Source organism: Lepidochelys kempii, chromosome 4 (genome assembly GCF_965140265.1).
Source record: "Lepidochelys kempii isolate rLepKem1 chromosome 4, rLepKem1.hap2, whole genome shotgun sequence".
In the NCBI taxonomy this organism is placed as follows: domain Eukaryota; kingdom Metazoa; phylum Chordata; order Testudines; family Cheloniidae; genus Lepidochelys; species Lepidochelys kempii.
In genome coordinates, this window is record NC_133259.1 from 29,907,408 (window position 1) to 29,935,271 (window position 27,864).

A 27,864-nucleotide genomic window follows, 5' to 3' on the forward strand; every position below is an offset into this window, starting at 1 on the left:
GTTTGAGATGCACATATATAGCATTCTTGAGGTCCATTCCGCTTGTCTGTTTTTTGCTTGCTCATGCCTTCAGCGAATGACCCTACAGAAGTTAGATTTCATTTGTAGTATAGAAACTAATGCTGTCTTCTGGTTACATGAATATGTTGTATTGGCCTTATAGTGATCTCAGAAACACAAATCTGTGCCTGATAAAATCAGCTGCTATAGTCATGCACATATGAGCAGTACCAGATTTTTTAAAAATGCATGGTAATAGTGGGAGAGATCTAACTACTATATATTTATTGAATTTTAAAGCGCCTGTTCCCATAATTGCTAAGTGCTTGCTTACACATTTTTAAGAATACCAAATAGTAAATTGCATAAAACCATTCAAAGGCTCAAAGTTGATTGAGTTAAATCAGTTTGATCAAAGTGATTTAAATTAGCATTTTAATCGGGATTTAAATCAGTGGGCAGGACACCTTGATTTACATAATTAATTTTAATCTTGTTTTGCATTTGTACTTTGTAATTATTTTCCTAAAGAAACATTGATTGGTAATCATTAAGACATGTTGATTTGCAACTAGACATAGGTTTTACACTAATTTCGTACTTCTTTTTGCTAACCAGGAGGATGCTTGATGGCACAGATTTTTAAACTATATCTGTAGTTAGTGAATCGAAGTACTTGTTTCTGGCCACCATGCCCTTCAGTTTTTTAGAACTAGTAGATTCATCCTCTCTCATTATTTTTATTCATAGATTGGAAGAAGAAAACAAGCATAGGCCTTAATAGGTTGTTGTAATTTAAGTATAGGTTGTAATTTACAGTTTAAATAAAATAGGTTATTTTGAAAAAGAAAAATGTATGTAATTAAAAATCCATTTTTATTGTTGTTTTTTTAATTATTGAATTTTTCTGCCCTGGGCTTTAAGAAAACCAATGTCCTTTTGTCAGGAATAAAATAAAATGCACAAATGTTAACACACATAAAAATATTTTAATATAATTATATCAAGATCACATGTATGGAGGAAGTAGACTTGTAATTATAAATTACAGCGAGTTATTTAGTTTTTTAATTCATGCTGCTTCGGGGCAGTCTGGATTAAAGGTCTGATGCTGGAGCTCACAAGGATCATCCCCTGACGAAACACACTGTCTGCTATGGATGATGCTGAGCAATAGGCAGCTACGTGTCCTCTTGAGCAACAAAGTCAGTTTGCCCCAGTTCCTGAACAACGGACTGCCATAAGGTCCAGTAGTTGCGCTGATGGTTTTCAATGTTTACATGAGCAACATGCCTCCAACAAAGTTATGCAAATTTGCATGTGCGGATGACCTTGCCCTGGCAACTCAAGTAGCCACCTTCAGTGACTTCAAGTCCACCTTGAACAGGGACCTAAACATCAGAGAGGAATATTTCCAGAAATGGAGACTTAAGCCAAATCCTCACAAAACAACAGTCACTACATTCCATCTTGATACCAGGAACACTAAGCACATCCTGAAAGTGACCTTCTGTGGCAACACGGTGCTACATGACCTCACTCCAGCAAATCTCAGAGTGAAGCTGGACCACATACTAACCTTCCATGACCATCTGAAGAAGGTAGCTGCCAAGACGAAGACAAGGGTCAACCTGGTCCAGAAACCGGCAAGCACAAGCTGGGGAGCGTCAGCATCAGTGTTACAGACATCAGCGATGGCCCTTGTGTACTCCTTAGCCAAAGCCTATGCACCGGTATGGACCAGAAGCAGCCATACTCGACTTGTTGATGTCCAACTAAACACTGCAATGTGGTTCATCACTGGAACCCTCAGCTTGACCCCAACACCTTGGCTGCCAGTGTTGTCGCACATTGAGCCCCCCTCCATTTGCCATGATGCCACAACCCTTCAGAAATTTCAGAGGATCGTGGAAAATGAGCGTTTTCCCATCCACCAGGACCTAAACAATGTTCTTCACCACCACTTGAAATCGCACAAGCCTTTTTGGACCCATGCATTTAATCTTCAATAATGCAACTTCAACCCTGATGAAGCTTACAAAGCTGAATGGAATTCACAAGAAATCACAAATAAACACTTCATGGAAGACTCCATGAGGAAGATCTCTGGCTTCGATCTCCCACAAAGGTTATGAGCAGCCCTAAACCATATCTGTACAAACCATGGCAGATGTGGATACTTGCTGCAGTAATGGAAAATTAAAGACTCTCCAATGTGTGACTGTCATCACCCAGAACAGACCATGGAACTCAGTGCCCAATTCACAAATACAAAGGAGGTGTCGCCAGCAGTACACTCTGCTACTCCAGATGCAATTATCTGGCTTAACTATCTAAACATAAAATTATAGTTGTTGCTCTACATTTACCTCAGCCATACGAAGAAGGAGGGTCAGAAGAAATTTTGAAAGGATAGGAGACAAATGGGAAATCAAAAGAGTCTAGACCAGCAGTTATCAAACTATGGGGTGGGCCTTCCAAGAGAGGCCCGTGAATGTGTCAGGAGAGGCACAAGCTGTGTGTTTTGTTTTGTTTAATTGCTCTGGCTGTCAGCTCCAGGTGTCTGAGGCTTGTGCAGAAGGACCATGCATACTCGGGAGCTGGGGATAAACAGGGAACCTCGCCACCTGGGATCAGGCTCTCCTTCCCCCCACCCTCCCCAAATCCCACACCTGGAGGTGGCAGGGCTCTGTCTGTCAGCCTCGGAGTAGCAGCAGCAGTACAGAAGTAAGGGTGGTAATGGGACGCTATGTCTGCTGTGAAAATTTATATTGCTGAATATCACTTTCCACATTGCTACCATTACTTCTGTGTTGCTCCTGGTGCGGCACTGCCTTCAGAGCTGGGCCCCCAGCCAGCAGCCTCTGCTCTGCCTTTAGAGCTTGGTGGTGATGTATGTTCTTGGGGAGGAGGGCGTAAACAACTACAGACACAAGGGTCAAATAAGTTTGAGAACCACTGGTCTAGACCCATTTCTAACAGTTCAGTCTTATTCATTTCTAGTTCATGATCAGTTTGTTTTCTTTCATGACAGATAACTGCTAATGTACTCCCACAAGCTTTTGGGGGTGAGCATCTCTTAACACACCACTTCCCCAGCAGAGAATAGATGAGTTAAAATGCAGAATGGGTGGCTTAATACAGTGCCTGTTCCACACTTAGGCCTTGATAGTGCAAATGCATACACATGAGTAGACCTGTGCGCATACAGCTAAAGGATTGGGGCCTTAGTCATTGAGTGTGAGTGGGGCTCATTTGTGAGGTATTAAAGATATATAAATACACATCTGCAACCACTCATATCTCAGAGGGGACTGCAGTACACTTCTTGTTGTTTGAACTGGCAAATATTTAAAGGAATGCCTGTCTGAAGTTAAAATCACCTGTCTCAAACAAGTGCAGCGGTCATTATTTCAAGTCTTTATAAATGTTATTCTGACTTCTGTTTCAGGTACTTCAGCTCTGAAGGAAAATGAAAGGTGGTGTTACTGAAGAACATATGTACCTGGCCTACTCCCACCAGTCTGAAGATTGCATCTTTCCTCTCCACACATCAATATCCTTGTTTTTGCTGTCCTATTGTGACCGCAAATTATTCAAAGTTTTCTTAGTACCTTCTAGTGACAATACAGATGACCATTTATTTGGTAAAGCACAGCCTGATGACCTAGAGGTCCACTTCATCTCAAGGTGTCAACTCCCTTTGGTTGTCCAGAGCTGCTGTTTGCCTGCTATAGTTGAAGAAAATGGCAAATTCTGTCGAGCTGGGCTTTCTGTTGTGTTGAGGCACATAATACAGAAAACATATGAGATAGATCCATCAAAGAAGTTGGTTTTGGAACTTTTGGGGTTTAAAAAGACCTGCCTAAAAGCCTGTGCTGAAGTGAGTGCATCTTTTTCTGTTACATGTTTAAATATAGTTCACACTAATAATTGGGTTTCAATGTGGATGTCTGCTGGAATATCCAGTTAAGATATTTTATAGTACGGTTTCCTATTGTTGATACAACAGCAGCTGTATTGATTTTGGCATAAAAGTGAATGGTAATGATTTAAAACAAAAACAAAACTACCCTAAATATTTAACAATATAAGCAGCCTTAAGATTAAAAATATGGACTAGATCTTCAGGTGGTATAATGAGGTGTAGTTTCATAGAAATCAATGGAGCTATTCCATTTTAGACCCATTGAGAAGCTGCCGCCATGTGTTTTAAAAGAAATTCAGGGTTTTTTTTATCTGCCATGCTCAGATTTTAGGGTTGTGTGTGAGAGCTGGTGTTATTACTCACCCCTAAATCAAATCAGTGAATTTCATTCTTTATACACAGGTGTTCAGGATGACCTCAGTTCTTCTAAGATAAATACAGAATCCTGAACTAAGGTCTTGGAAGGTGTGTAAAAGAGAAGATAATATTTAAATCTAGTTACATAGTAGTTTAGGTCCAGAACCAACCTTATGGGCTGCTTGTGCTAGGAAAGGCTTGATAATTTACAACTCGAGTCAGTCTAGTTCTAACATTAAAGAAGTTAAATGTAAAAGCAAAACAACAAAATCCCTTTGTTTTATACCATAGAAAGGGAAAGGCACTGCTGTGCAAAAAAATCCAACAAATGAAACTCCTATGGGCAATGTAGATATGGGGCAGAACATGTTCAATGAAGAGCCTACTCCTTACATCCCAGAAAGGGAGGTCAGGTACTCTAAGCTGTGAAACTCTTTAATGCCATTTTGAAATTCCATGTACTCATTTAATTTTTCAATATGAATATTACTTGTCTAAACCATCTTATTTAGAAGATCTGCTTGCTTGTTCACCACTTTGAAAAATAATACCTTCTTAAACTGTTCCTACATATATTCTGTCATAGGGTAACCTTATAGTCTTTAGTTCTGGTCTGTCCAGTGACCTCAGCTCATTCAAGTTTAATTGTATAATAAACCTTAGTCATGGCCATATTTACTCTGGACCAAATTCTGTGACATTAATTTGTTCTATCACCATGAAATATCCTTCATTCCTGTTCCCCAAAACAAATACAACTATTGCATATGAAAATACTCATTGATGTAAAATTTATTGGTGCTTATTTTCAATCCTGATTATTTTTGAAGATGGGTTTTTCATTACACTCTCCAAGTACCCTGTCTCCTGCCTTCGGTTCCCATAATGTCCTGAAGACCCAGCACAGATCCTCCTTTTATTTAGCTGTCTTCAGCAGCTTATCAGGTCCGTGGCTGCTGTGCTATTCTCCAGCTTCCCAGGTCAAGCCTACATTTCTGTCTCCTCTGCTCCCAGGCTACAAGCTGGACCAGGCTCCTGCTTGTTGCCTAGGTCCAGGATTCATTGCAGGGAGCATACACTAATCTAATTAATTTCTTCATGTGAGGAAAACTGCAGGGCAATAGACAGCTGCCGGCATTTCCCAGTAGCACGGTTTGACAGAAGGTAAACAAAATGTTGGGTGTCTGGCTGCAGTAAAATATTGAATTCCGTAGCATCTTGGGAAAATGCCAGATGATGCAGCCATGTAATTGTGGAGTCTTAGTGTTCTGTGTTAGATGGATGGGACTGTTCACGCTCAAACTATTATTTCAGATTTTCTGCAGATCCAGACAGATGACAATACATTGGTTTACACTTGGTGCACATTTTAGAGGTTTTCTTACAACCATAAAGACTGGAAACAATATTTATTTTTAATGAGAATGCAATAAATTCCATGGCTGTGGAATGTGCAGGGCCTTGCCCTGAGAAAGATAAAATACTTCAAGCACATAATCTATTAGGTTCTGATCTCTTGTGTACCTTGAACATCCAAAACTCCCTTTGAAGCCAACAGGTATCAATGAGGCTGTATGAACTGAAGTCAGTGGCCATTTTGGGTTTGCAAGGAAAGCAGGATCAGAGCTTAAATCTATAATCCCAAAACTCGGGATAAAATTATTGAAAATGCCAAAATCCCATTTTTAAAATAGATTTAGGTATTTAGGCTCCTAACTTTCATTAATGGGACTTAGGTTTTTCTAAGTTAGTTAGATGCTTTTGAAATATTTTCCCTGGATCTCAATTTTGTTAAACCTTTCCATAGGTAAACCCCTTCATTCCATCCATTACTACATTTTATCCTCCTTTTACATTGGTATAATTCGTTTGAAATACCATTATAATTGTGTAAAACTAGAGTAACATAATGGTAAATGAGGCCCTATAGATGATACTAAAATACAGTGAGTGGGGGTAGATAGGGGAGTTGTATCTTTTAAGTCTATCCATGTATACAGTTGTTAATTTAGGATCTTAGAAGTTTTTTTTATTTAACAATAATTTCTGTTAACCTTTAATTTTAATACACTATAAATTACATAAACTCCTAAAATTTGGTATTTTAAGAAGTTATGAAATTTAAGCAATAAGCCAAGAGACCAAACAAAAATTAGTTTCAGGGTGGAAAGGGTCTTTAACTATCAAACTAAATTGTACTGTCAAGATTGGGCTACTGTAAACTATTCTACGAAGTGGAATTGTCCACTGGACATAGTACTTGGTGCAGACTTGACTAATAATAAACTTGTACTTCCTAATTATTACTGTTAATTATGACTATTGCTATTTCAAGAGTATGTACTCTTATCAGCGTTTATATATAAACAAAGGATGTGAAGAGCTTTTTGTTCTGTCATTTGAAGTGTTAAGGGACTTTTTTTTTCACTTGTGGCACTGGTAAGAATTGGATTTCACGGATATAAGATTGTTTAGAGATAGTTTGAAAAAAAACAAGGACACAGGTAGAGATCAAATTTTGGCTTGATATATCGTGCCATTCCTAAAAAGGGGCAGCATTTAAGTGTGTAGTTTGCAGATTATTACAAATAAATTGGGGAAACAATTTCCATGAAAATCCATAACATTCCAGTGAAAAGAGATTATAATCTGAGATTATGCAACTAATTTTGTGTGTGTGTGTGTGTAGAAAGATGTTGCAATGGTGAAATAATTTTTATGGAAGTTATGACTTCTATTTCCCATAGCCCCCAAAAGAGTGATGGGAGTGAATTAAGAGACTCTTTTAAAAAAGAGTATTTGATGCCATAAATTCAGGATTATTGCACCGGTGAATGAGGAGAAGAGGAGAAGTTTGAGTTTAAAGACAGTTGTAAAAAAATTGGGTAGAAATAATGGAGGAAAGTGGGGCAAGAATTAGAAAAATTGGAATTTTGTTAAGATATCATTACAGTTGGACTCCTATATCTTAAATTTCTGCCATCACAAGCAGAAAAGCAATTCCAACATTGTGTAAAACATTTCTGAAATAGATTTTCTGTAAAATAAATGGCATTTGTGGGATTCATAGATGGTGCGATATTCTGTTTTTACTGGTACTCACTTGAGATGACCAATGTAATTTAGTCATGGCTTCATCTCTTCTGGATAATACAGCCATCCCAAATTGATGCTGATGAAAGACATATATACCACACCAGACCAACATTAATTCTTTTTATATATAAAATTTAGTTTCCAGACTTATACTGGAAATTAGTCTATTAAGGGTTTAATGTAAACTAACAAAAGCAAGGAAATTCAGAGAGCTTAAACTTCATCCTGTTCACATAAAACAATGTAGCATGCATATATATATGTGTATATGTACCTTGAGTTTCTGACATTGCAAGTACACATGGGAAGGCATGGCATGCATGGCATGTTAAGGATGGAGTTTCAGCCTTTCCATGAAGCTCTTTACAGGATTTAAGTTATGCCCTTAATTTTGAATGTCTGCGTTATAATCCAAACAGTTCTAATGAGACTGTGCTTTTTTATGTTTATACGACAGGTTAGTCAGTGGACCAGACTTTGTGAGATCAGCATCCCTCAGGCTGTTGAGAGCTTATTGAATGCATCTCCTGATCAGTATCAGGCCATTCCACCTGAGGTTTTGCTTCTTGAGAAGAAGCTAGGAGAACCTGTGAGAGTGCACAATGATGACAAAATTCGACGGCAGAAACTTCAACAGCAAAAGGCAGGTGATAAGACTGTAGTACCTGCCCTCGCTAAAAGAGCAACAAAAAATCTTAGCCCAGAAGAAATCAAGGACCAAGAACCTGCAAGTCTGGAACTGAGAGTAGCTTTCTCAAAATTAGTTGTGCAGGAAATACCTGCTACAACCAACAGGGAGCCCTCTCACATCAGGAAAACAAAAACCTCTGATCTCCCACCTCTGGAGCATGTTTTTGCTGAGGGGCTTTATTTCACTCTGGCAGATGTAGTGCTTTTGCCATGCATCCATCAATTCTTGGTAAGAAAACAGCTTCTGTAATTAATAAATAGTGTCCATGTCTGTTAGAGTCTGAAAAGTTACATAACTACTTGATATAAGACACAGTCAAGCAAAATATTTACTACGTAACCCTACACAGCACAGAATAGTTTCTGTTAATTGTTTTGTATGTGTATCACAGGAAATGAAGAGTTTTCTCTATCTATAACTAAAAGGTAGAATATATGAGAGACAGTTGTTGGTAAGGGGCCAGATGAATCCTATATATTACTATTAGAGTATACTGAAATATACTTCTGGACACAGGATGTTCTAAAAGTGTTTCTTTTAATACTTATTTTAAGCACTTTCATTAGCCATATATTTTTGTGCTGTGTGTGTCTTCACAATGGGCTGGGTCTGCTAAAGCAAAGTAGAGCATGACTTCTGTCACATCTGCCATTTGAAACTTGGTGTCACTTGGTGTCGGGCTCCTTTAAGGGGAGATGGGGCCAGCCACACTTATGCCATAATTAATTAGCTGTTTCCCAGACTGAGAAGGTGGGACTAAGGAGGTTTAGGTGATACTTAATGGACACCAGGCCATGTAAGAGGGCTAAAAAGCTCAACTTGGGCGGAACCACAGAGAGTGAGCAGGCTTCTTTGGAAGGTTCTGAGTGAGGGTCTGCAGTAGACTGAGGGGTGCTAGAAACTCCGGGGAAGAAGTCTGAGAGTTAGAGCCAGAGACTTTAAAGATAACCTGGAAGGGACTAGAAACTGAGCCCGGAACAGGCTAGAAAGGAGCCCAGGTGGGGAGAAAGTACTTTTTTTTGTTTGGACTTCCTACCTCAAAAGAGAATTGAGGTCAGAATGACCCATCTGAAGGACTGAGCCACATGACCTGCCAAGAGAGACAGAAAATCCTGGGGAGGAGGAAACTCAGGCAGGGAGTGCCTGCAGAGTCACACAGGGCCAGCAGCGGCCAGAGATGCTCCATGAAACTCACGTGAAAAGCTGTGACATCTCAGACAGTAGCCTCTTCCATACCTGAAGCAGCATACCAAGGAGAGGGGGAAGCAATAGGTTGGGAATCAGTTGTGATCCAATCTGAGGGGTGTGGCAAGTGAGAGCACTACATGGAAGATTAGAGAAGTCTAATCTGGGGATCAGGAGAGAGGAAGCTATGTTTATGTGGGGGGGCTGGAGTCCATCACTGTGAAGTTTGCAAATTCCAGAAGACTCCTGTCACGAAGCAAATCCTAAATATTTTTTTAAATGTATGTAGATTCCCAAGCTAAAAACTTGTTAAACTGGGTTTACATCTGTAAATACCAAATACTTAATGGGTAAAAAACCCCTTATTAAGAGAATACTATGCTTTTCTCAGTTACTAAGGGTAACTTGTAAATTCAAAGTTAAAGTTACTCATAAAATCAACCACCATCACTCTGTGTGCTCAATTAATCTTAATTTTGCCTCTCTACGCCGAGGATACCCCCAAATCAGGAGATACTCCTGTTTTCAACAAAACACATCTTTATCTCATCTGTTACACCAAACAGTTAGCATGAATCAAACTAAATTATTTTTTGCTTGTTGATAACTGATTCTACACTGCTGTAACATTTAAACCTAAGTTCATCTCTTACATTGCTACAGCAAACAAGTCCTGTCTTTAAAACCAGACACAACTGACAGAAAGAGACGTGTCTGTATCTTTACTGACGGTAATCAGATTCAGAACAGTCTTATGAGACAATTCCCCAGCAATAGTTAAAATTTCAAAATGTTTTAGTAGAGTTTGACTTGCCTAGGAAAAGTGATCAAGTTTAGGTCTAAGATGTGCTAGTTAAACCTAACCTTAAACTCAACCTTTTTCCTACTATAAATGGAAGATAATACTTTGTAGTTTTAATTCAGCTGGTTGAGTTGTAGCCTAGCAGAGTGAATATTTACTAAAGTTGAATACACCCACTTTATGATCATGGAATCTGTATGCTCTCATTAAGTGCAAATTATAAATGGGGATAGAATTATAAAATGAATAATTTAACAAGATTAGGAGCCAAAATCAGGATGTCTTAGGCAGCTTTTTAATGGACGTTCAATTAATAAAAGTGCATTGTAATGAAGGTAAAACAAAAGTAAGTAGGAGTGAGAGAGTCACAGCTATAATTTTCCTGCATGCTAATTCTGACAACAGCATATTGGTGGAGCAAGGCAAAATTTGATTTTGATACAGTTTTGTTGTTTCTCTTGTTTATATAAATGTTACCCTGAATTGAAACATTTTTCAGATGAAACATGAATCTTTATGTGATCTTATCAGGATGTGGGTGGACAGGTCTAAAAGAAAATGAATGTCTCTTAGAAAAGTGAGTGTGTTTTTTATGGAGGAAGTGAAAGGAAAGGAATGCAGAGATGACAATGGCATTTTAGTGATATAGCACCTTGTCTTTCCTTTCACACAGCAAAATTTAAGTGTTATTCAAGTATCATCCAATGGCAAACTTCCTCAGAGGTTAGTATTAAAGTTTGCCCTCTGGTGATCTCAAATTTCTTGAGATTTTCTTGGAGCTAAACTTTCAGATTTTTTTTTCTTTAAAAATGTATCCTTTTATAATACCTTATTCATTTTGACTTCTGACAGCCAGACTATTTGTTCTCCTTTTTAATTTTTTTATACCTAATTTTTCTTTTCTACTATTCTATCATTATTGGGTACTTCCTGGTACATTTCCTGTGGGATGGAGGAAATATCTCTTTGGCTCTGTTGTGGAGGTGCCACTGATTTATTACCTGTCCAAGGTTGGTTTTGCGACAAGTACACTACTGTAGCACTTGTTGCTAAGATGTCCATATATAGGAGGTCCTGAGAGAGAACATTTTGAGGGGTTAAAACTAAGAGATTGTCTATGCTGGGATTTCTTTGCATCAGTTTAGCTATACCATTGAAACCAAGATAAACCATACCTCTGCAAGTCACTTTTTACACTAGTGCAGCCCCACACATGTAAAATGCACTTGAAAGAACATAGCAATGATATTTGTTTCATTGGCCATGTTCAGTATTTATACTTCAGGAAAGTTTGATATCTGAACTGGTCCATGGAATGCCTGTTAGAGTCTATTGCCAAAAGGAGAGTTGTGTGAGTTTAAGCTTTGTATTTTGCTAAATTTTTTTGCTGGTGGTTGAAAACAGACAGTATGTTCTCCCAGAACTGCTTTTATCAGGTTCATAGAAGTAATCTCCAAAATCAAGAAAAGCACTTACTCACATTGGTACATGTAGTAAAACCCGCTATATAGCTCTTTGCAGTAAAAACATGATCTCCAGATGACTCTGTGTATTGTCACAAGAATTTCCACCCAAGAGTAGCAATAAGGTTGTTCCTTTGAGTTGTGAAGAAGTTATTTTACAGTAGACTCCAGATTAGAAATACATCAGTATTTTTTTGTTTTTGTTTTGCAACCATAGGTAATTGAGGATAATCAATTACCTTTATAAGGATTGTTTCAACCAATAAAAGCTACAAAACAAAATGTTTTCTTAATATTTTAAGAATGATCAGATCTTCTAGCCTCATTCATTTTTCCGAGACCTTTCTAAATAAGCGTAGCATAATTTTTTATGATTGTTTGACTTATTGATTCCATGCCTGGGAAGGATTCTGGATCAGATGCTCGGTGGATTTCAGTAATCCAGTAAAAATCTAGTCCTTGTGTCTGCTCAGGGAAGTAAAAGAAAACAATGAGATGTGAAAGGAAGAAAACTGAGGGGGTAAATAAAGTATAAAGACTAGGAGTAAGTGGAAAGGGGGCACAATGGGTAAGTGTGAAGAGAACCAAGGATGGCAAGAGGTGTATTGAAAAATACTGTTTCTTTTGTTTATCATTTTTACAGTGCAAATATTTGTAATAAAAAATAATATAAAGTGATCAGTGTACACTTTGTGTCCTGTGTTGTAATTGAAATCAATATATTTGAAAATGTAGAAAAACATCCAAAAATATTTAAATGTCAATTGATGTTCTGTTGTTTAAAGATGCAATTAAAACTGTGATTAATTGCAATTTTTTTGAGTTAATTGCGTGAGTTAGCTGTGATTAATCCACAGTCCTACATTATATTACTTATTTGCATGTCAGTCCTACCAACTGACCTTTGAAAAATCCTAGATCCACTGCTGCCCCAGAAAGACCATAGTACATTGTTTAAACAGCCCATTCTAAATGCAGAAAATCAATTTAAAATGAACAGATTGTTTCAGTACAGATTATTTGATGAAGATGCAAAATAAAAATTACAAACTAGTAATTTAAAAATCCAGATACAGCCAGCTCTAAAGACGACAAAGTATTTTATCTGATTTTGACATTAAACCCTTCCTTGTTATTTACACTCACAGTAATTCTCCCAAGTGTTTATACACTGTGACCTTAACCTATGTAATGTATCCTATACATGTAATTCCCATTGGCACTATCTGAATTGTATGTGTAAGGAGAGATGTACACTAATTGGTCCTCATTTTAGACCATCTAACCACTGAAAACTAAGACTGAAATAAATTGTCCTATCTCAATTTAAACACTTGCACACCGCATCTCCAAGTCAGCAAGAGAGAATGCAAGATTTCCTTTCTACCACACTTAGAAATGGCTCTGTCAGGTAAGCTCTTCAGAGTTGAAATATTGTCCGTAAAATGGACAGCATGCTTTTTGAGTGCTATATAAATAACAAAATAAAACTCTTATCTATTTTAACGGTGTATCTTAGTTATTTTGAAGCCCCTTTTCCCTTCAAGATCAGTTTAAAATATGAACCAGAATTAATTATGATGAACTACACTCAGCTTTGTTTTCTCTCCCTTTCTTCTGCTTTTTGGAACTACTAAGTGGCTACTTGGTCCAAACAGGTGGTATAAGGATTTTGGCTGACCATTCATACTTTACTTTTCACTATTTAATCCTGGGTTCTTCTTCCTTCTTCTGCACCCTTTTAAAGCAGAAACATCATTACAAACCAAAGTTATAACTGTTACAGTAGGGAGACTCCCAGGGGCCAGACTCATAATTATGATCCAATATTTGGGCAACACAAAGGTGTTACAGAATCTGTCTGCAAATGGACAGCAAAAAATTCCAGGTGTGAGGGAAGGTGCGGGGAGCTTCCAGGTGCTGTGAAGCCAGCTTCTGCCCCATCCACCTGTCCACCAGCATCCATAACATGTTGGGGAAAAGGGAGGAGCAGAGCTTTGCTCTATAGTACAGCTCTTTTATTCTGTGCATTTAGTGCAAAAAATTGCATTACTAAGTAAGATTTCTGCTTTATTGTCTAGGTTTTCAGTAAGAAGCACAACAAAAATCTATTAGATTTGCCTTTGATATCCAGTTGGTACCACAGAGTTCAGGAAGTGCCTGGAGTAAAGAGCGCTGCTGTCAAGTGCAATATGCAGTTTCTCCAATTTCCAGATTTGCTGTCTTTCCCAGATGAGCAGCTGAGAGACTTCGATACAATTCCTGATGACTTAGAGGAAGAACATGAAGACAATCAGTTTATAGGTGGTCCAAGGCCAACCATGACAAAGTTAATGGTAATTCAGCATTTTAATTTATTATTTTCGATGATGATGATGATATTATTACAGTTCTGAATTTAGGATAATACAGACCTCTAAGTAGTAACTAATTAGAAGTGCTTGGAAAACACCGTTGGAAGCCTTAATCAGCTCATTAAGGGCTATTTCTATATTCTGGCTTCTGTCTCAGAACTATTGAGCTATAATTTTTTATTTATATATATATATTTGTAATTTAACCTCTGAATAAAAAATGATAAAGTTTGTTACCGGAGGAAACCAGATTATAAAATTATTAAAGTACACAATGGTATTGGTATATATATTATGAAACAAGCAAACAAAATTAGGCTGTTACAGAACCAAAAATAAAATGGTCCTTTGGTATTTAGTTTTAATATTCTGTCTTCTATGATTTTTTCAGTTTTGTTCAGAGCTCTGAGTACCTTAAAACCCAAGTAAGTTTTGTCAAAGAAAATTTAAAAATCTACATTCATTTCTGCGTAAAAGATATGCATAGGAAGATGAAAGCGAAAGAAAATATAACTCCATGGTATGGAATGGCAGTAGCCCAACCATGTAGCTAAGGGCATCTTAGATCTTGATCCTGCACCATTAAAGTTGATGGGAACTTTGCTACTGACTTCAGTGGGCATAGGCTTAAACCATAAGGCCTGTTTGAATCTGTCTTTGAGAGATCAGTTTTTTTTCTTACCCACAGGAAAGCGGTATTGAAGCAAAGTTTTCTCCTCATCCCTGCCCTAGGTGGACCCTAGATTGGAACAGTCTACCAGCAGCAGTCAGTCCTGGAGAAGGTAGGGTCTTTCTTTTTTCCTTTTCTTTTTCTTCAAGCTATTCCTATAAAAAATATACTTCTTTTAATAAAACTACATAATGGTTTTAGTAGGAACAATGGAAGTGTACAGTACTTTCCTTGAATGTATGTTGTGTTTTCATAGATATTTAGGTCAGAAGGGACCATTATGATCATCTAGTCTGACCTCCTGCACAATGCAGGCCACAGAATTTCACCCACCACTCCTAAAAAAGACCTCACACCTATATCTGTGCTATTGAAGTCCTCAAATTGTAGTTTGAAGACCTCAAGGAGCAGAGAATCCTCCAGCAAGTGACCCGTGCCCCATGCTACAGAGGAAGGCGAAAAACCTCCAGGGCCTTCCAATCTGCCCTGGAGGAAAATTCCTTCCCGACCCCAAATATGGCGATCAGCTAAACCCTGAGCATATGGGCAAGATTCATCAGCCAGATACTACAGAAAATTCTTTCCCGGGTAACTTGGATCTTAGCCCATCTAAAAACCCATCACAGGCCATTGGGCCTATTTACCATGAATATTTAATTACCAAAACCATGTTATCCCATCATACCATCTCCTCCATAAACTTATCGAGTTTAATCTTAAAGCAAGATAGATCTTTTGCCCCCACTACTTCCCTCGGAAGGCTATTCCAAAACTTCACTCCTCTGATGGTTAGAAACCTTCGTCTAATTTCTAATCTAAATTTCCTAGTGGCCAGTTTATATCCATTTGTTCTTGTGTCCACATTGGTACTGAGTTTAAATAATTCCTCTCCCTCTCTGGTATTTATCCCTCTGATATATTTATAGAGAGCAATCATATCTTCCCTCAACCTTCTTTTAGTTAGGCTAAACAAGCCAAGCTCCCTGAGTCTCCTTTCATAAGACAAGTTTTCCATTCCTCGGATCATCCTAGTAGCCCTTCTCTGTACCTGTTCCAGTTTGAATTCATCCTTCTTAAACATGGGAGACCAGAACTGCACACAGTATTCCAGGTGAGGTCTCACCAGTGCCTTATATAACGGTACTAAAACCTCCTTATCCCTACTGGAAATACCTCTCCTGATGCATCCCAAGACGACATTAGCTTTTTTCACAGCCATATCACATTGGCAGCTCATAGTCATCCTATGATCAACCAATACTCCAAGGTCCTTTTCCTCCTCCGTTACTTCTAGTTGATGCGTCCCTAGCTTATAACTAAAATTCTTGTTATTAATCCCTAAATGCATGACCTTACACTTCTCACTATTAAATTTCATCCTATTCCTATTACTCCAGTTTACAAGGTCATCCAGATCCTCCTGTAGGGTATCCCTGTCCTTCTCTAAATTAGCAATACCTCCCAGCTTTGTATCATCTGCAAACTTTATTAGCACACTCCCACTTTTTGTGCCCAGGTCAGTAATAAAAAGATTAAATAAGATTGGTCCCAAAACTGATCCTTGAGGAACTCCACTGGTAACCTCCCTCCAACTTGACAGTTCACCTTTCAGTAGGACCCGTTGTAGTCTCCCCTTTAACCAATTCCCTATCCACCTTTCAATTTTCCTATTGATGCCCATCTTATCCAATTTAACTAATAATTCCCCATGTGGCACAGTATCAAACGCCTTACTAAAATCTAAGTAAATTAGATCCACTGCGTTTCCTTTATCTAAAAAATCTGTTACTCTCTCAAAGAAGGAGATCAGGTTGGTTTGGCACGATCTACCTTTTGTAAAACCATGTTGTATTTTGTCCCATTTACCATTGACTTCAATGTCCTTAACTACCTTCTCCTTCAAAATTTTTTCCAAGACCTTGCATACTACAGATGTCAAACTAACAGGCCTATAATTACTTGGATCACTTTTTTTCCCTTTCTTAAAAATAGGAACTATGTTAGCAATTCTCCAATCATACGGTACAACCCCTGTGTTTACAGATTCATTAAAAATTCTTGCTAATGGGCTTGCAATTTCTTGTGCCAATTCTTTTAATAATCTTGGATGAAGATTATCTGGGCCCCCCGATTTAGTCCCATTAAGCTGTTTGAGTTTCGCTTCTACCTCAGATATGGTGATGTCTACCTCCATATCCTCATTCCCATTTATCATGCTACCATTATCCCTAAGATCCTCTTTAGTCTTATTAAACACTGAGGCAAAGTATTTGTTTAGATATTGGGCCATGCCTAGATTATCCTTGACCTCCACTCCATCCTCAGTTTTTAGCGGTCCCACTTCTTCTTTCTTTGTTTTCTTCCTATTTATATGACTATAGAACCTTTTACTATTGGTTTTAATTCCCTTTGCAAGGTCCAACTCTACTTGACTTTTAGCCTGTCTCACTTTATCCCTACATATTCTGACCTCAATAAGGTAGCTTTCCTTACTGATCCCTCCGTTCTTCCACTCCCTATATGCTTTCTGCTTTTTCTTAATTACCTCTCTAAGATGCTTGCTCATCCAGCTTGGTCTACAACTCCTGCCTATGAATTTTTTCCCCTTTCTTGGGATGCAGGCTTCCGATAGCTTCTGCAGCTTTAATTTAAAATAATCCCAGGCCTCCTCTACCTTTAAACCCATAAATTCTTCAGTCCAATCCACTTCCCTAACTAATTTCCTTAATTTTTGAAAGTCAGCCCTTTTGAAATCAAAAACCCTAGTTGCAGATTTATTTTTGTTAATCCTTCCATTCAATTTGAACTGAATTAGCTCATGATCACTTGAGCCAAGATTATCCCCTACAACCATTTCCTCTATGAGGTCCTCGTTACTCACCAAGACCAAATCTAAAATGGCATCCCCTCTAGTCGGTTCAGCAACTACTTGCTGAAGGAATCCATCAGCTATCGCATCTAGGAAAATCTGAGCCCTATTATTATTACTAGCACTCGTCCTCCAGTCTATATCTGGGAAGTTAAAGTCTCCCATGATCACAGAGTTTCCATTAGTATTTACTTTATTAAAAACATTAAAAAGGGCTCTATCCATATCCAAATTAGATCCCGGCGGTCTATAGCACACCCCAAGCACTATCCCAGGGGAGGCTCTAATAGTTTTCTTCCCCAATTTAATTGTTGCCCAGACAGACTCAGTTAAATTGGGGAAGAAAACTATTAAATGTTTTTCCATTTATGTCCAATGCTATGTTTTCCACTGCAACTTCGTGATGGCATACTAATCAGTATGGTGAGTGTTGTTATGAATTATACACCCCCCCTGAAGCATCAGCAGATTCTAGTCCCTTGCACAAGAAATCTTACATTAATTAGACTTGGAAACTTTACACCATTTTTCTCTTGTGTAGGTTTACGATTTCCTCTTCAACTCCTCCAGCACATTAGGTAGCGTTCTCTGACTCCATAGAAGAGTTGGTAGGTTGTTTTGAATGTGTACAGTTCCATGCACCGCTGGGCCCTTTAATTCTTATTCGCATCTGTAAATTCCTGTGAGCCCAAATACCTGCATACTGAATTTTCCTGGGACTCTGAATGTTTTTGTCTGGTTCAAAACAGCAGTATTTCAGAAAACGATCTCTTCTCAGACCCTTGACAAATGTGTTTGGAACCTCTTGAGGCTTCTAGTTACTCAGACTACAAATGTGTTTTCTTCAAGGATTCAGACTTTTTTCCCTTCATGGGAGATAGCTCCTCAGTCTGCCAGACATAGTGTTGTTTCACAAAAATCATTGCTGTCTATTTCCTTTTTCTCCTGTGTCCTGTGGCTAAGGCAAATTTTCCTCAGATAAGTAATTCTTCAACATTGTTTTACCGGTACTGCTTTAAAAATAAGGAAGTAAAAAGTAAACTGCCAAACCTCCACTGGAGGAGGCGTGGACAGAAGTGTAAATCAGTCTGTCTTAAGGCATTAATCCTAGTATTTCCTTGTCCACAAAACTCCCTTGAACTTCTGAGTTTTATCTTGAATTTTAGAAACCTTAATTGCCACATAAAATGGAATAATTTCCAGTTGCTTCAAATGCAAGCTAGGGACTGGATACAGGAATAGATTGAAAAGGTTTATGTTCTCTGATGTCACTGTGATGTAATCCCAGAGGAAGTTCCCCAGGCTGTCAACACCAAGAAGAATCTAAAGGAGTACTTGTGGCACCTTAGAGACTAACCAATTTATCTGAGCATAAGCTTTCGTGCCCTACAGCTCACTTAGCTCACAAAAGCTTATGCTCAAATAAACTGGTTAGTCTCCAAGGTGCCACAAGTACTCCTTTTCTTTTTGCGAATACAGACTAACACGGCTGTTACTCTGAAACCAGGAAGAATCTGTCAGTTTAAAGTGTTCTCTGTGGTCTCAAGGACTTGCTGTGCATCTTCATTAAAAGTATAGTTGTGATGGCTATCTAGTTACATTGGCAAGGCTTCAGTTTTGGGCAAGGCCAGAGAAAATTAGGCAGTGCCAACAGAAAATGCCCACCAAATCTTAAAAAAAAAAATCTAGGTCTTGCTTTCAGCCACAAAAAATGAGCTGCTAGTGTTTGCTAGAAGGAAAGACTTGTGCTTTTTGGCAACTGGGTGTTTGAGTTCAGAACAGGAACATGATTGTCATCTTATTCTTTCTGAGATGTATGACATCTTGTCTCCAACTGATACATTATTTCAGGGGTGGCCAAGCTGAGCCTGAGAAGGAGCCAGAAATTACCAATGGACATTGCCAAAGAGCCACAGTAATACGTCAGCTGCCTCCCCATCGGCTTCCCCCCCATTGCCGCTCCCAGCGTCTCCCACCCACTGGCAGCCCCACCGATCAGCAGCTCCCTCCTTTACTGCACCTCCTGATGAGCTGTTTCGTGGTGTGCAGGAGGCTCTGGAGGGAGGGAGGAGGAGTGAGGGCACTGCAGGCTCAGGGCAGGGGCCGGGAAGGGGTGGACTGGGAACAGGGCCTGCGGCAGAGACAGAGGTTGAGCAGTGAGTACCCCCTGGCACGTTGGAAAGTTGGCGTCTGTAGCTCCAGCCCCGAGTTGGTGCCTATACAAGGAGCCGCATATTAACTTCTGAAGAGCTGCATGTGGTTGACCACCCCACATTATTTTATGTACCTAGTTTTTTATCTAGATTGCTTAACCCAGTGGCCAGAAGGATACAATGTGTTTTCAGGAGTGCACTAAAACAGTTTGTAATGTTAGAAGTCATGGTGACGTTTTGCAGGCATCTCATATACTATCCATTGTCTTCCAGATGGTTACACACTTACCATAAACTATTCATAAAGCCATTGGAATTGCAGGGAATTTTTGTGTGAATCTAGTTCACTTACAGGCTTGCAGGTGATGTCATGGACTTGTACTATATCAACTGATACAGGTAGCAGGTTCTGTGTTTGTTCATGTAGGTTAGTAACCTCTGGAATTTTTTTATTCACACCACCACCCTGCTGGTGATGGTTGTTCTTGAGATTCTAATTTACAGGCTAGTTTCCTGAGCAGACATTTCCAGAACATGTGGATTCTGAATGGGAATTGCATTAGGATGTCGTAAAACAGCTGTTGGGACATGCCTATTCCAGATTTACAACTGCAAAATGAAGAAATACATATCCAGATAATGGGGAATTCTCAGGGAAGGTACTCTAAAGATGATGGCCTAAGAGCATATTAGAATCTTAATGCCAGTATACTGCTTCTGTATTTATGTGAGCTTTCTAAACAGACTGTTGGAATCATGATGATAATTTTGGCCCTTTCCTGACAATATTATTTTACCTTGAAACATAGGTGCTGGAATTCTGGGTGTTGCTGCACCCCCTGGCTTGTAGTGGTTTCCATTATTTACAGGGTTTACAGTTTTGGTTCTCGGCACCCCCACTATAAAAATTGTTCCAGCACCCCTGCCTTGCTAGGACCTTGGCAGTCTGCTGTACATGGATTCTGTGTAGGCAGAGAGCACTTAGAAACAGGTCACTGGTCCTGAAGTACTTTTAGGCTTTTCATGGGCGGTTTGACTGCTGTATAATAGAGTTTATATATTTGTATATAAACTTGTATAATAGAGTTTCTCTTAAGTCCTACATATACTGCCAACCCCCATGAAGCTAGTGAAAGGTAACATCCCTCTGCAAAAGTGGGAAAGGTTTGCTTTCTTTTTTGAAAAGCACAAACATCATTTTAGAGACTGGTTGAATGGCCAGCACACTGAAATAACAAATTCAATCCACTTAAGACCCACAAGGGCGTATATGCAAACATTTCCTCTTTATGTGGAAATAAGATCTCTTGCCATGTAATATTATTTTGTGGTGCCCTTCAGTTCAGAAATTGGTGGCACCTGTGTTTGATGTAGGTGCGATCCTCAAAGTCCTGATAGCCCTGAGCTGCTTCATGAATAGATTTATGGTTTATAATTTAATATATCTGTCTTCCTAAGATTAACTTTCTGTTGCTGGTTTCCTGCTGAGAAATTCTCTTGCTGGAAAGTTATGCAACTGCTTGCATTATTGTTGCCCAGTTTCTTTTAATATTTGAAAGAAAAATAACCTTTAAGATAGGTTTCAGAGTAGCAGCCGTGTTAGTCTGTATCCGTAAAAAGACAAGTAGTACTTGTGGCACCTTAGAGACTGACAAATTTATTAGAGCACAAGCTTTCGTGAGCTACAGCTCACTTCATCGGTATGCATCCAGTGAATGAGCTGTCGTTCACGAAACCTTATGCTCTAATAAATTTGTTAGTCTCTAAGGTGCCACAAGTACTCCTAACCTTTAAGATAGAATCTCTCAGTATTACATAATGCTGTTTCAGACTTCTTGTCAGTTTGTGGATAGAGCCCTTGTGTTAAAATAATTTTCTAGTTTGGCTGATAAATTGCATAAAGGTGACAGGTAAAAGTTATATTAAAAGAGTCTAACGTTTGTGGAAGTCAAATTGATTTTTTTGTTTGCTTCCTGTCTTTGAATATTGGATTGGCAGTTTCCATTCACACTGTATCTAGGTGGCTGATTCCTTCTGTTGGATAGGAAAACGTCTGAAGAGGTGATTCATAGGGGCCATTATTTTTTGGAAATTTCTCTTGTGCTGGATCCAGTTTTCTGGGGGGGAAAAAAGCAGTCATAATTGACAGGGTATCCTGCCCATCCAGCTAATTCAGGGGTGGGCAAACGTTTTGGCCTGAGGGCCACATCTGGGTATGGCAATTGTATGGAGGGCCATGAATGTTCACGAAATTGGGTGTTCAGGTGTTTGTGGGGGGTGGGGAGGGCGGTGAGGGCTGGGGATGAGGGGTTGGGGGTGCAGGAGGGCTGGGACTGAGGTGTAGGGAGGGGGATCAGGGCTGGGGCAGCGGGTTGGGGTGCGGGAGAGGGTCAGGGGTGCAGGTTCCAGGCAGCGCTTACCTCAAGCCGCTCCCAGAAGCAGTGGCATGTCCCCCCTCCAGCTTCTACATGGAGGTGCAGCCAGGAGGCTCTGCGCAACGCCCTGTCTGCAGGCGCTGCCCCTGAAGCTCCCATCGGCCACGGTTCCCAGCCAGTGGGAGCTGCGGGGGCAGTATGCAGAGCCCCTTGGCTGCTCCTATGTGTAGGAGCCATAGTGGGGAGGACATGCCACTGTTTCTGGGAGCCATGCGGAGCAGGGCAAACCCCAGACCCCACCCCGGCAGGAACTCGAGGGCTGGATTAAAACATCTGGAGAGCTGGATAGCTAAATGGAGGAAGAGTTGGAGGTTTTTCTGGGGTTTTTTTGGAAGTGGATACCTTTTCCTGCTGGCAGGCTTGCTGAAATAGTCACAATAATGGCATCTGCACAATGGTTATGAGTGTTTTATTCAATCCTAGTTTGCCAAAAAAACCTCCAACATTTCTAGTTTTGTATCATCTTTGGAAATATTATTTAGGGAATGCGTAGCTAGCTCACCAAGTGTGCCAGCAGTGGGAGGTTTCTGCCTCCCTTCCCTCCCAAAACAACTCTACCTTCTTTAGCAAGATTGGAGAGGGACCCCATGGATTATGATTTCTGTACAGAACAGTGGAACCATACTGAAGAAAAAAATATATAGGTTAGAGAACTAGTGTTGCCTTTCGATTAGATTTAGCTACCAGTTCAGCTCTGCTGTTCTGACTGTTACTACACTGTATGTCATCTGCTTTTTTTTTTTTACAGATGGAGACTGATTGGGGCTATATAAATTCTCAGTGTTTTATTATTAGACCCTACTTGACATGTAGGAAAACAAAGTGATTGGATGTGACAAGATTTTAAATCTGGGTTTGAATAATGCATTTCTATTGTATAAAGTGGCTTTCAAACAGATTACTCCTATAGTTTGGTAAATAAAGTTCCTTTTATTAATGTTCATAAATTTGAGAAATGGGAGCAAATGTTTCAATTCAGATACACTTTGTTTTTATCCACAGTTAATTTAATTTGCTGCCAAATAGTATTTTCATTTAATAGTATGAAAAATATACTTGGTACTAGCTTTAAACTATCTTAAATTAAACATTCATACTTTGTATTCTGTTGTGAACATACTGAAGTTCGTAGAATGCATTTTTCACTACAGAAGTTTAATTGGACCGCCTTGCTGTCATAGCTCCTCATTACAGCAAGGAGCTTTTGAGGATGGCAGTACTAGCACATTTTATTTAGGTTGAAAGCTCACGCTCAAATAAATGGGTCAGTCTCTAAGGTGCCACAAGTCCTCCTTTTCTTTTTGCCAATACAGACTAACACGGCTGCTCCTCTGAAACCTGATATTATTGCTTTGTATTAAACATTTATATTACTGTGGCATCCAGAAGCCCCACCCAAGATCAGGTACCCTGCCGTGGTAAGTGCTGTACAAAAATAAAAGTAGACATGGTTCTTACATTGCAAAATTTATAATTAAATGCTTTTTTGCTCTTCATTCAAACTGTGCCCTTGCTCTGTCTTATTGGTGAGGCAGAAGAAGAAGAGAAGTTAAGTAGAGAAATGCGAGCAAAGATGAGATGAATTAGGCATTCAGGAGCCATGGGGCCTGGTTGTGACTCCAGGATCTCTGATGCCAGCTGGCAGAGGGCATGGGGTACAGAGATCCCATGGGTTCACCAGAGCAGTCATGTAAATTCTCAACTGAAAGCCTGTTTCATACTGGTCATCATAATCATTGAGAGATGTATATATGGAATATATGTGAGGGGTAATGTATGTATTCTAAAAATTATGTTTTATAGGTCTGTGGTTAAAAGCAGATCACTCATAGCTAGTGTGTCTTGAGACAAACTTCTCCAGACAGGAGATGGGAGATGCTTATATCCATGGTGGACCAGTATGTATTGTATGTCATACATTAGGAGTCTGTTAGCATTCTAAGTCAAATGCTAATGACCATCTGGTAGGGAATTCAGAAATAATTTAACAGTAAGAAGTAAACAGTGAAGGGACCTCTAATTTGAGGTGAACATCAGAGGTCTATTCTGGTATGTTTGAGAGTGCAGAGAGATACTCTAGCATCCTTCACCTAGCAAGTAAACTAACAGTGGGTTTGCTTCATGAAAAAGGAATCTTAGCCAAGCTTGGTTGAAAACACTGGAAAGAACTTTGGGGTGAGATAAGCTCCTTTAGATAGGACCATAACTTGTTAGTTATATTTAAGCTCAAGAATATGTGTTTATGACTTTTTATATGTAACCATTTGTTCCTGTCTCTCACTGATATTTATTTGAATCTCTATTCTGTCTTAAATACATTTCCTTTTGTTTTGTAATTGAACTCAAGTGCTGTGTGTGATACAGGAACAGTGGTCCAAGGTAAAACTGATTCAATGTGGCACACTGTTCCTTTGGGAACAGAGGATGTGGGATTCCTGTGAGTATCCAGTGATCAGGGGACATTTTGAAGGGACTCGTGGGCTGGGGGGCTTCTGTTGTCAATCTGCAAGGAAAAGACAGGGCTGGTGTAGCCTAGAGGAGTGTGCTTGAGTGGCTGACTGTGCTAACAACCAGGTGGCACATGCAAGACTCCCCCTCAGGTGGTAAAATGACTCAAACCTCTTGGTGCCCCAAGAAGCGTCACATCGGGCATTTTAGCCCAGTAGATGTGAATAGATTAGAAGGCTAGGATGGTGGGAGGAGAGGAAGTAAGAGGATATAAGAGTTGTAGAGAGTAAATAGAAGGATGGGATAACATGGTGGAGGTGGTAAAGATGAGAATAGAGGGTGTATTACAAAATACATCAGCAAATCGTGCAATATATAGATTAGTAGCAACAGTGGAAGCAGAGTGTCATAAAATAAAACAATACTGAGCTCAATAAGAATGCAAAATCAGTTGTGAGCAAGCTTAAAGTGTCATGTGACATTGTTTGAAAAATTTCTTCTGACAGGGTGGTGTCTGAAAAGTTAATTTTTGTGAAATAACTGTATGTGTGATGATGGTATTCTCTGGAAGATTTAAGATGATGGATGAGAGGTAGGACACTATATTTGAACAGGTTTCAGAGTAGCAGCCATGTTAGTCTGTATCCGCAAAAAGAAAAGGAGGACTTGTGGCATCTTAGAGACTAACACATTTATTTGAGCATAAGCTTTCGTGAGCTACAGCTTGGATGCTGTAGCTCACGAAAGCTTATGCTCAAATAAATTTGTTAGTCTCTAAGGTGCCACAAATCCTCCTTTTTCTTTTCTTTTTATATTTGAACAGGCTTCTCACCCAGATGAAGAACTAAGGGAGACTTAGTCTCTGGTAGGCAGCAGTGCAGGGTTCTCTACCCTATTAACATTGTAATTGGTCTTGAGCTGGATCCTGAAGTCTTAATTTGAGTTGTTGTCTGTGCTCCTGGCTCTGTTTTTGTGGAAGTGTTTTTACCTTGAATTTCATTTTTTTTTATGCCAGACCTTGTCTCCAAGAAGAAGATTGGGAGAGCCAGGGTCACTGAGCTACCCTGGAACTAGTATTGGTGATTCCTTTAGGTTCACCTGAAGCATATTGGAAGTATGGGGAGCTTTCACAACAACTGCCCTTGTTCTACTGGGAGATAGGTGATTTGAGTCTCCAAGGCTATCACCTTTCCTAAGCACTAAATTCACTTTGAAAAGAGAAAGGAGAAGGGGAGGTTAAGGAGAGAGAGGCTATAATTATTTTTAGAAGGAAAGCATTTTTTTTCAAAACAAACATTTTTCATTTCTCTTTGTTTTTAATTCAGTTGTGAAATTCAAAACCAGACAGTAACTAACTCAGTCTGCTTGCTTGGGACATACTTTACCCGGGTGTAGGACTACAAGCTGTATGTAACATATAGAAACTGCAGTTAGTAAGTTTGTGAATGTCTTAGGGGGTCCTTCTGGACAGAGCTGAGTGCCTTAAATTTCCTCAGAAGGCACAGCCATTACCATGGCAGATGGAGCCCAGGCAAGAGGGAATTGCTTTCCTTAAATGAAATTTTCTAGCAAATGAATGAATGAACGGTGCGCTGAAACAGTGGATGAAGTGCTAGCTAAACTTTGCAGCTTGGAGAGGCAAGGCATAGAGGTAGTAGATTTCATAACATAGTTTGTAATGAGTGTAGTTTTTTTAATTAAAACTTGAAATTTGGCAAACCAGCTCAGCAAACAGGAGTTTTGCGAGGCAGTTTTCCTAGTGAAGGAGAGACTGTGTCTTTTGGGATGACTGTCTATTAGCTTGTTGTCTGATAGTTTGTATAATGGCTTGCTTGCTTGAAGATTATAGTGTAGTCTGTTGTGGGTCTGTGCGCTGAGCCAAGCAGCTTGCTAGACTAGGCTAAGAGCTAATTAATGAGACTAGCCTGCCATCCTTTGATCCATAGCCCTTTTATGACCCCTTGACAAGGAGGCTGGGCTTATTCAGGGAGAACAGGGGGTTAAAAAGCCAGCTCCAGCTACCAGTGGAGCTAGCGAATAGGAGCAACAAACAGGAGTTTTGTGAGGGAGTGTTAGTGGCAAATACAACTAAAAAACATACTCTAAATTTAAGTCAATAACTGTCCTAAAAAAAAAAAATACTGCAGGAGAAAAAATAAAGCAGGCAGAAGAGCAGTGTGAGGACTGTCTTGTTTATTGCACTGAACGCAGCATATACTATTACCTACTTCATGGGTAGGTGATGTATATTCAGTGCTAGCAACTCATGGCCCTCTGAGACCGAGAATGGGCATTTGAAACCAGTGTGGCTGAACTGGCAGAGCTGAGAGAGACAGAGAGATACATAGAGGAGACTTTCAGGGATGCAGTAGAGAGGTCTCACCTCCAGGCTGACAGCCTCTGGGCTGTTGAGGAGGATGAAAGTCTTGGGAAATGAGAACATCGAGCTGGAGTGGAGGGAAACAATCCCACTGTTGGGGCTCTCCTTCCAGATGATATCATTGCATCCTTTCACACTGAGGTTACCCCTCTGGGGGAAGAGACTCATGTTCTTCAGAAGAGACAGGTAAAAGTAATGCAGGATTTGATTATCAGAAATACAAATAGTTGGGTTTTTGATGACTGGAAGAACCTCATGTTAAATTGCATACTTTGTGTGAAGGTTGTGGATCTCTCGAGACATCTAGACAGACTTATGTGCTTGGGCAGAGCTGGTGGTCATGGTATATGTAGGTACCAGTGATATAGAGAAAGGTCCTGGAGGCCAAATTTAGGCTTCTTAAGTAAGAGATTAAAGTCCAGGACCACCTTGGTAGCATTCTCTTAAATGCTTCCAGTTCATTTGCAGAGCCAGTTAGACAGGAAGAAATACAGGGTCTCAATGATGGATGAGATCCTGGCATTAAAAGGAGGGATTTAGCTCATTAGGACCTCGGGAACCTTTTGGGAAAGGAGGACCGTATACAGGAAGGATGGGCTCCACCTAAACCAAAAAAGAACCAGATTGCTGGCATGTAAAATTTAAAAGGTTGTAGACAGTGTTTTAGACTAAGGGCTGGGGGAAAGCTGACTGGTGTGGAGGAGTACACAGTTAGGACAGAGACATCCTGTAGGGGAGGATTTATTAAAAGAAATACTCTATATCCTAGTAAAGAGGATAGGATAGAAGTTGATAACGTACAGATAGGAACTGAAGCGAGACAGTCAAATGAAAAAGAGTCCCATTCAGTTACGTCACATGAAGGCAGACAACTAAAGGTTGACAAATTTTGTAAGTGTTTGTATACAAATGCCAGAAATCTAAATACTAAAATGGGTGAACTTGAGTGCCTGGTATTAAATGAGGATATTGATATAAGAGGCTTCACAAAAACTTGGTGGAATGATGATAATGAATGGGACATGGTAATATT

At 39.5% G+C, this 27,864-nt stretch overlaps 1 protein-coding gene across 6 annotated transcripts in view; it reads left to right on the top strand.

The window, feature by feature from the left end:
• Positions 1-27,864, top strand: part of GSTCD (glutathione S-transferase C-terminal domain containing) — a 124,257-nt gene that overhangs the window by 10,774 nt on the left and 85,619 nt on the right. For all 6 annotated transcript variants that reach the window (XR_012158506.1, XM_073340830.1, XM_073340833.1 and 3 more), the window contains 4 exons: positions 3,452-3,883; positions 7,839-8,300; positions 13,604-13,858; positions 14,565-14,658. Coding sequence is in view for 5 of the 6 variants with exons in the window: in XM_073340830.1 (XP_073196931.1) it covers positions 3,473-3,883; positions 7,839-8,300; positions 13,604-13,858; positions 14,565-14,658 (1,222 nt within the window). In the remaining variant the exon portion in view is untranslated. The remainder of the gene's footprint in view (positions 1-3,451; positions 3,884-7,838; positions 8,301-13,603; positions 13,859-14,564; positions 14,659-27,864) is intronic.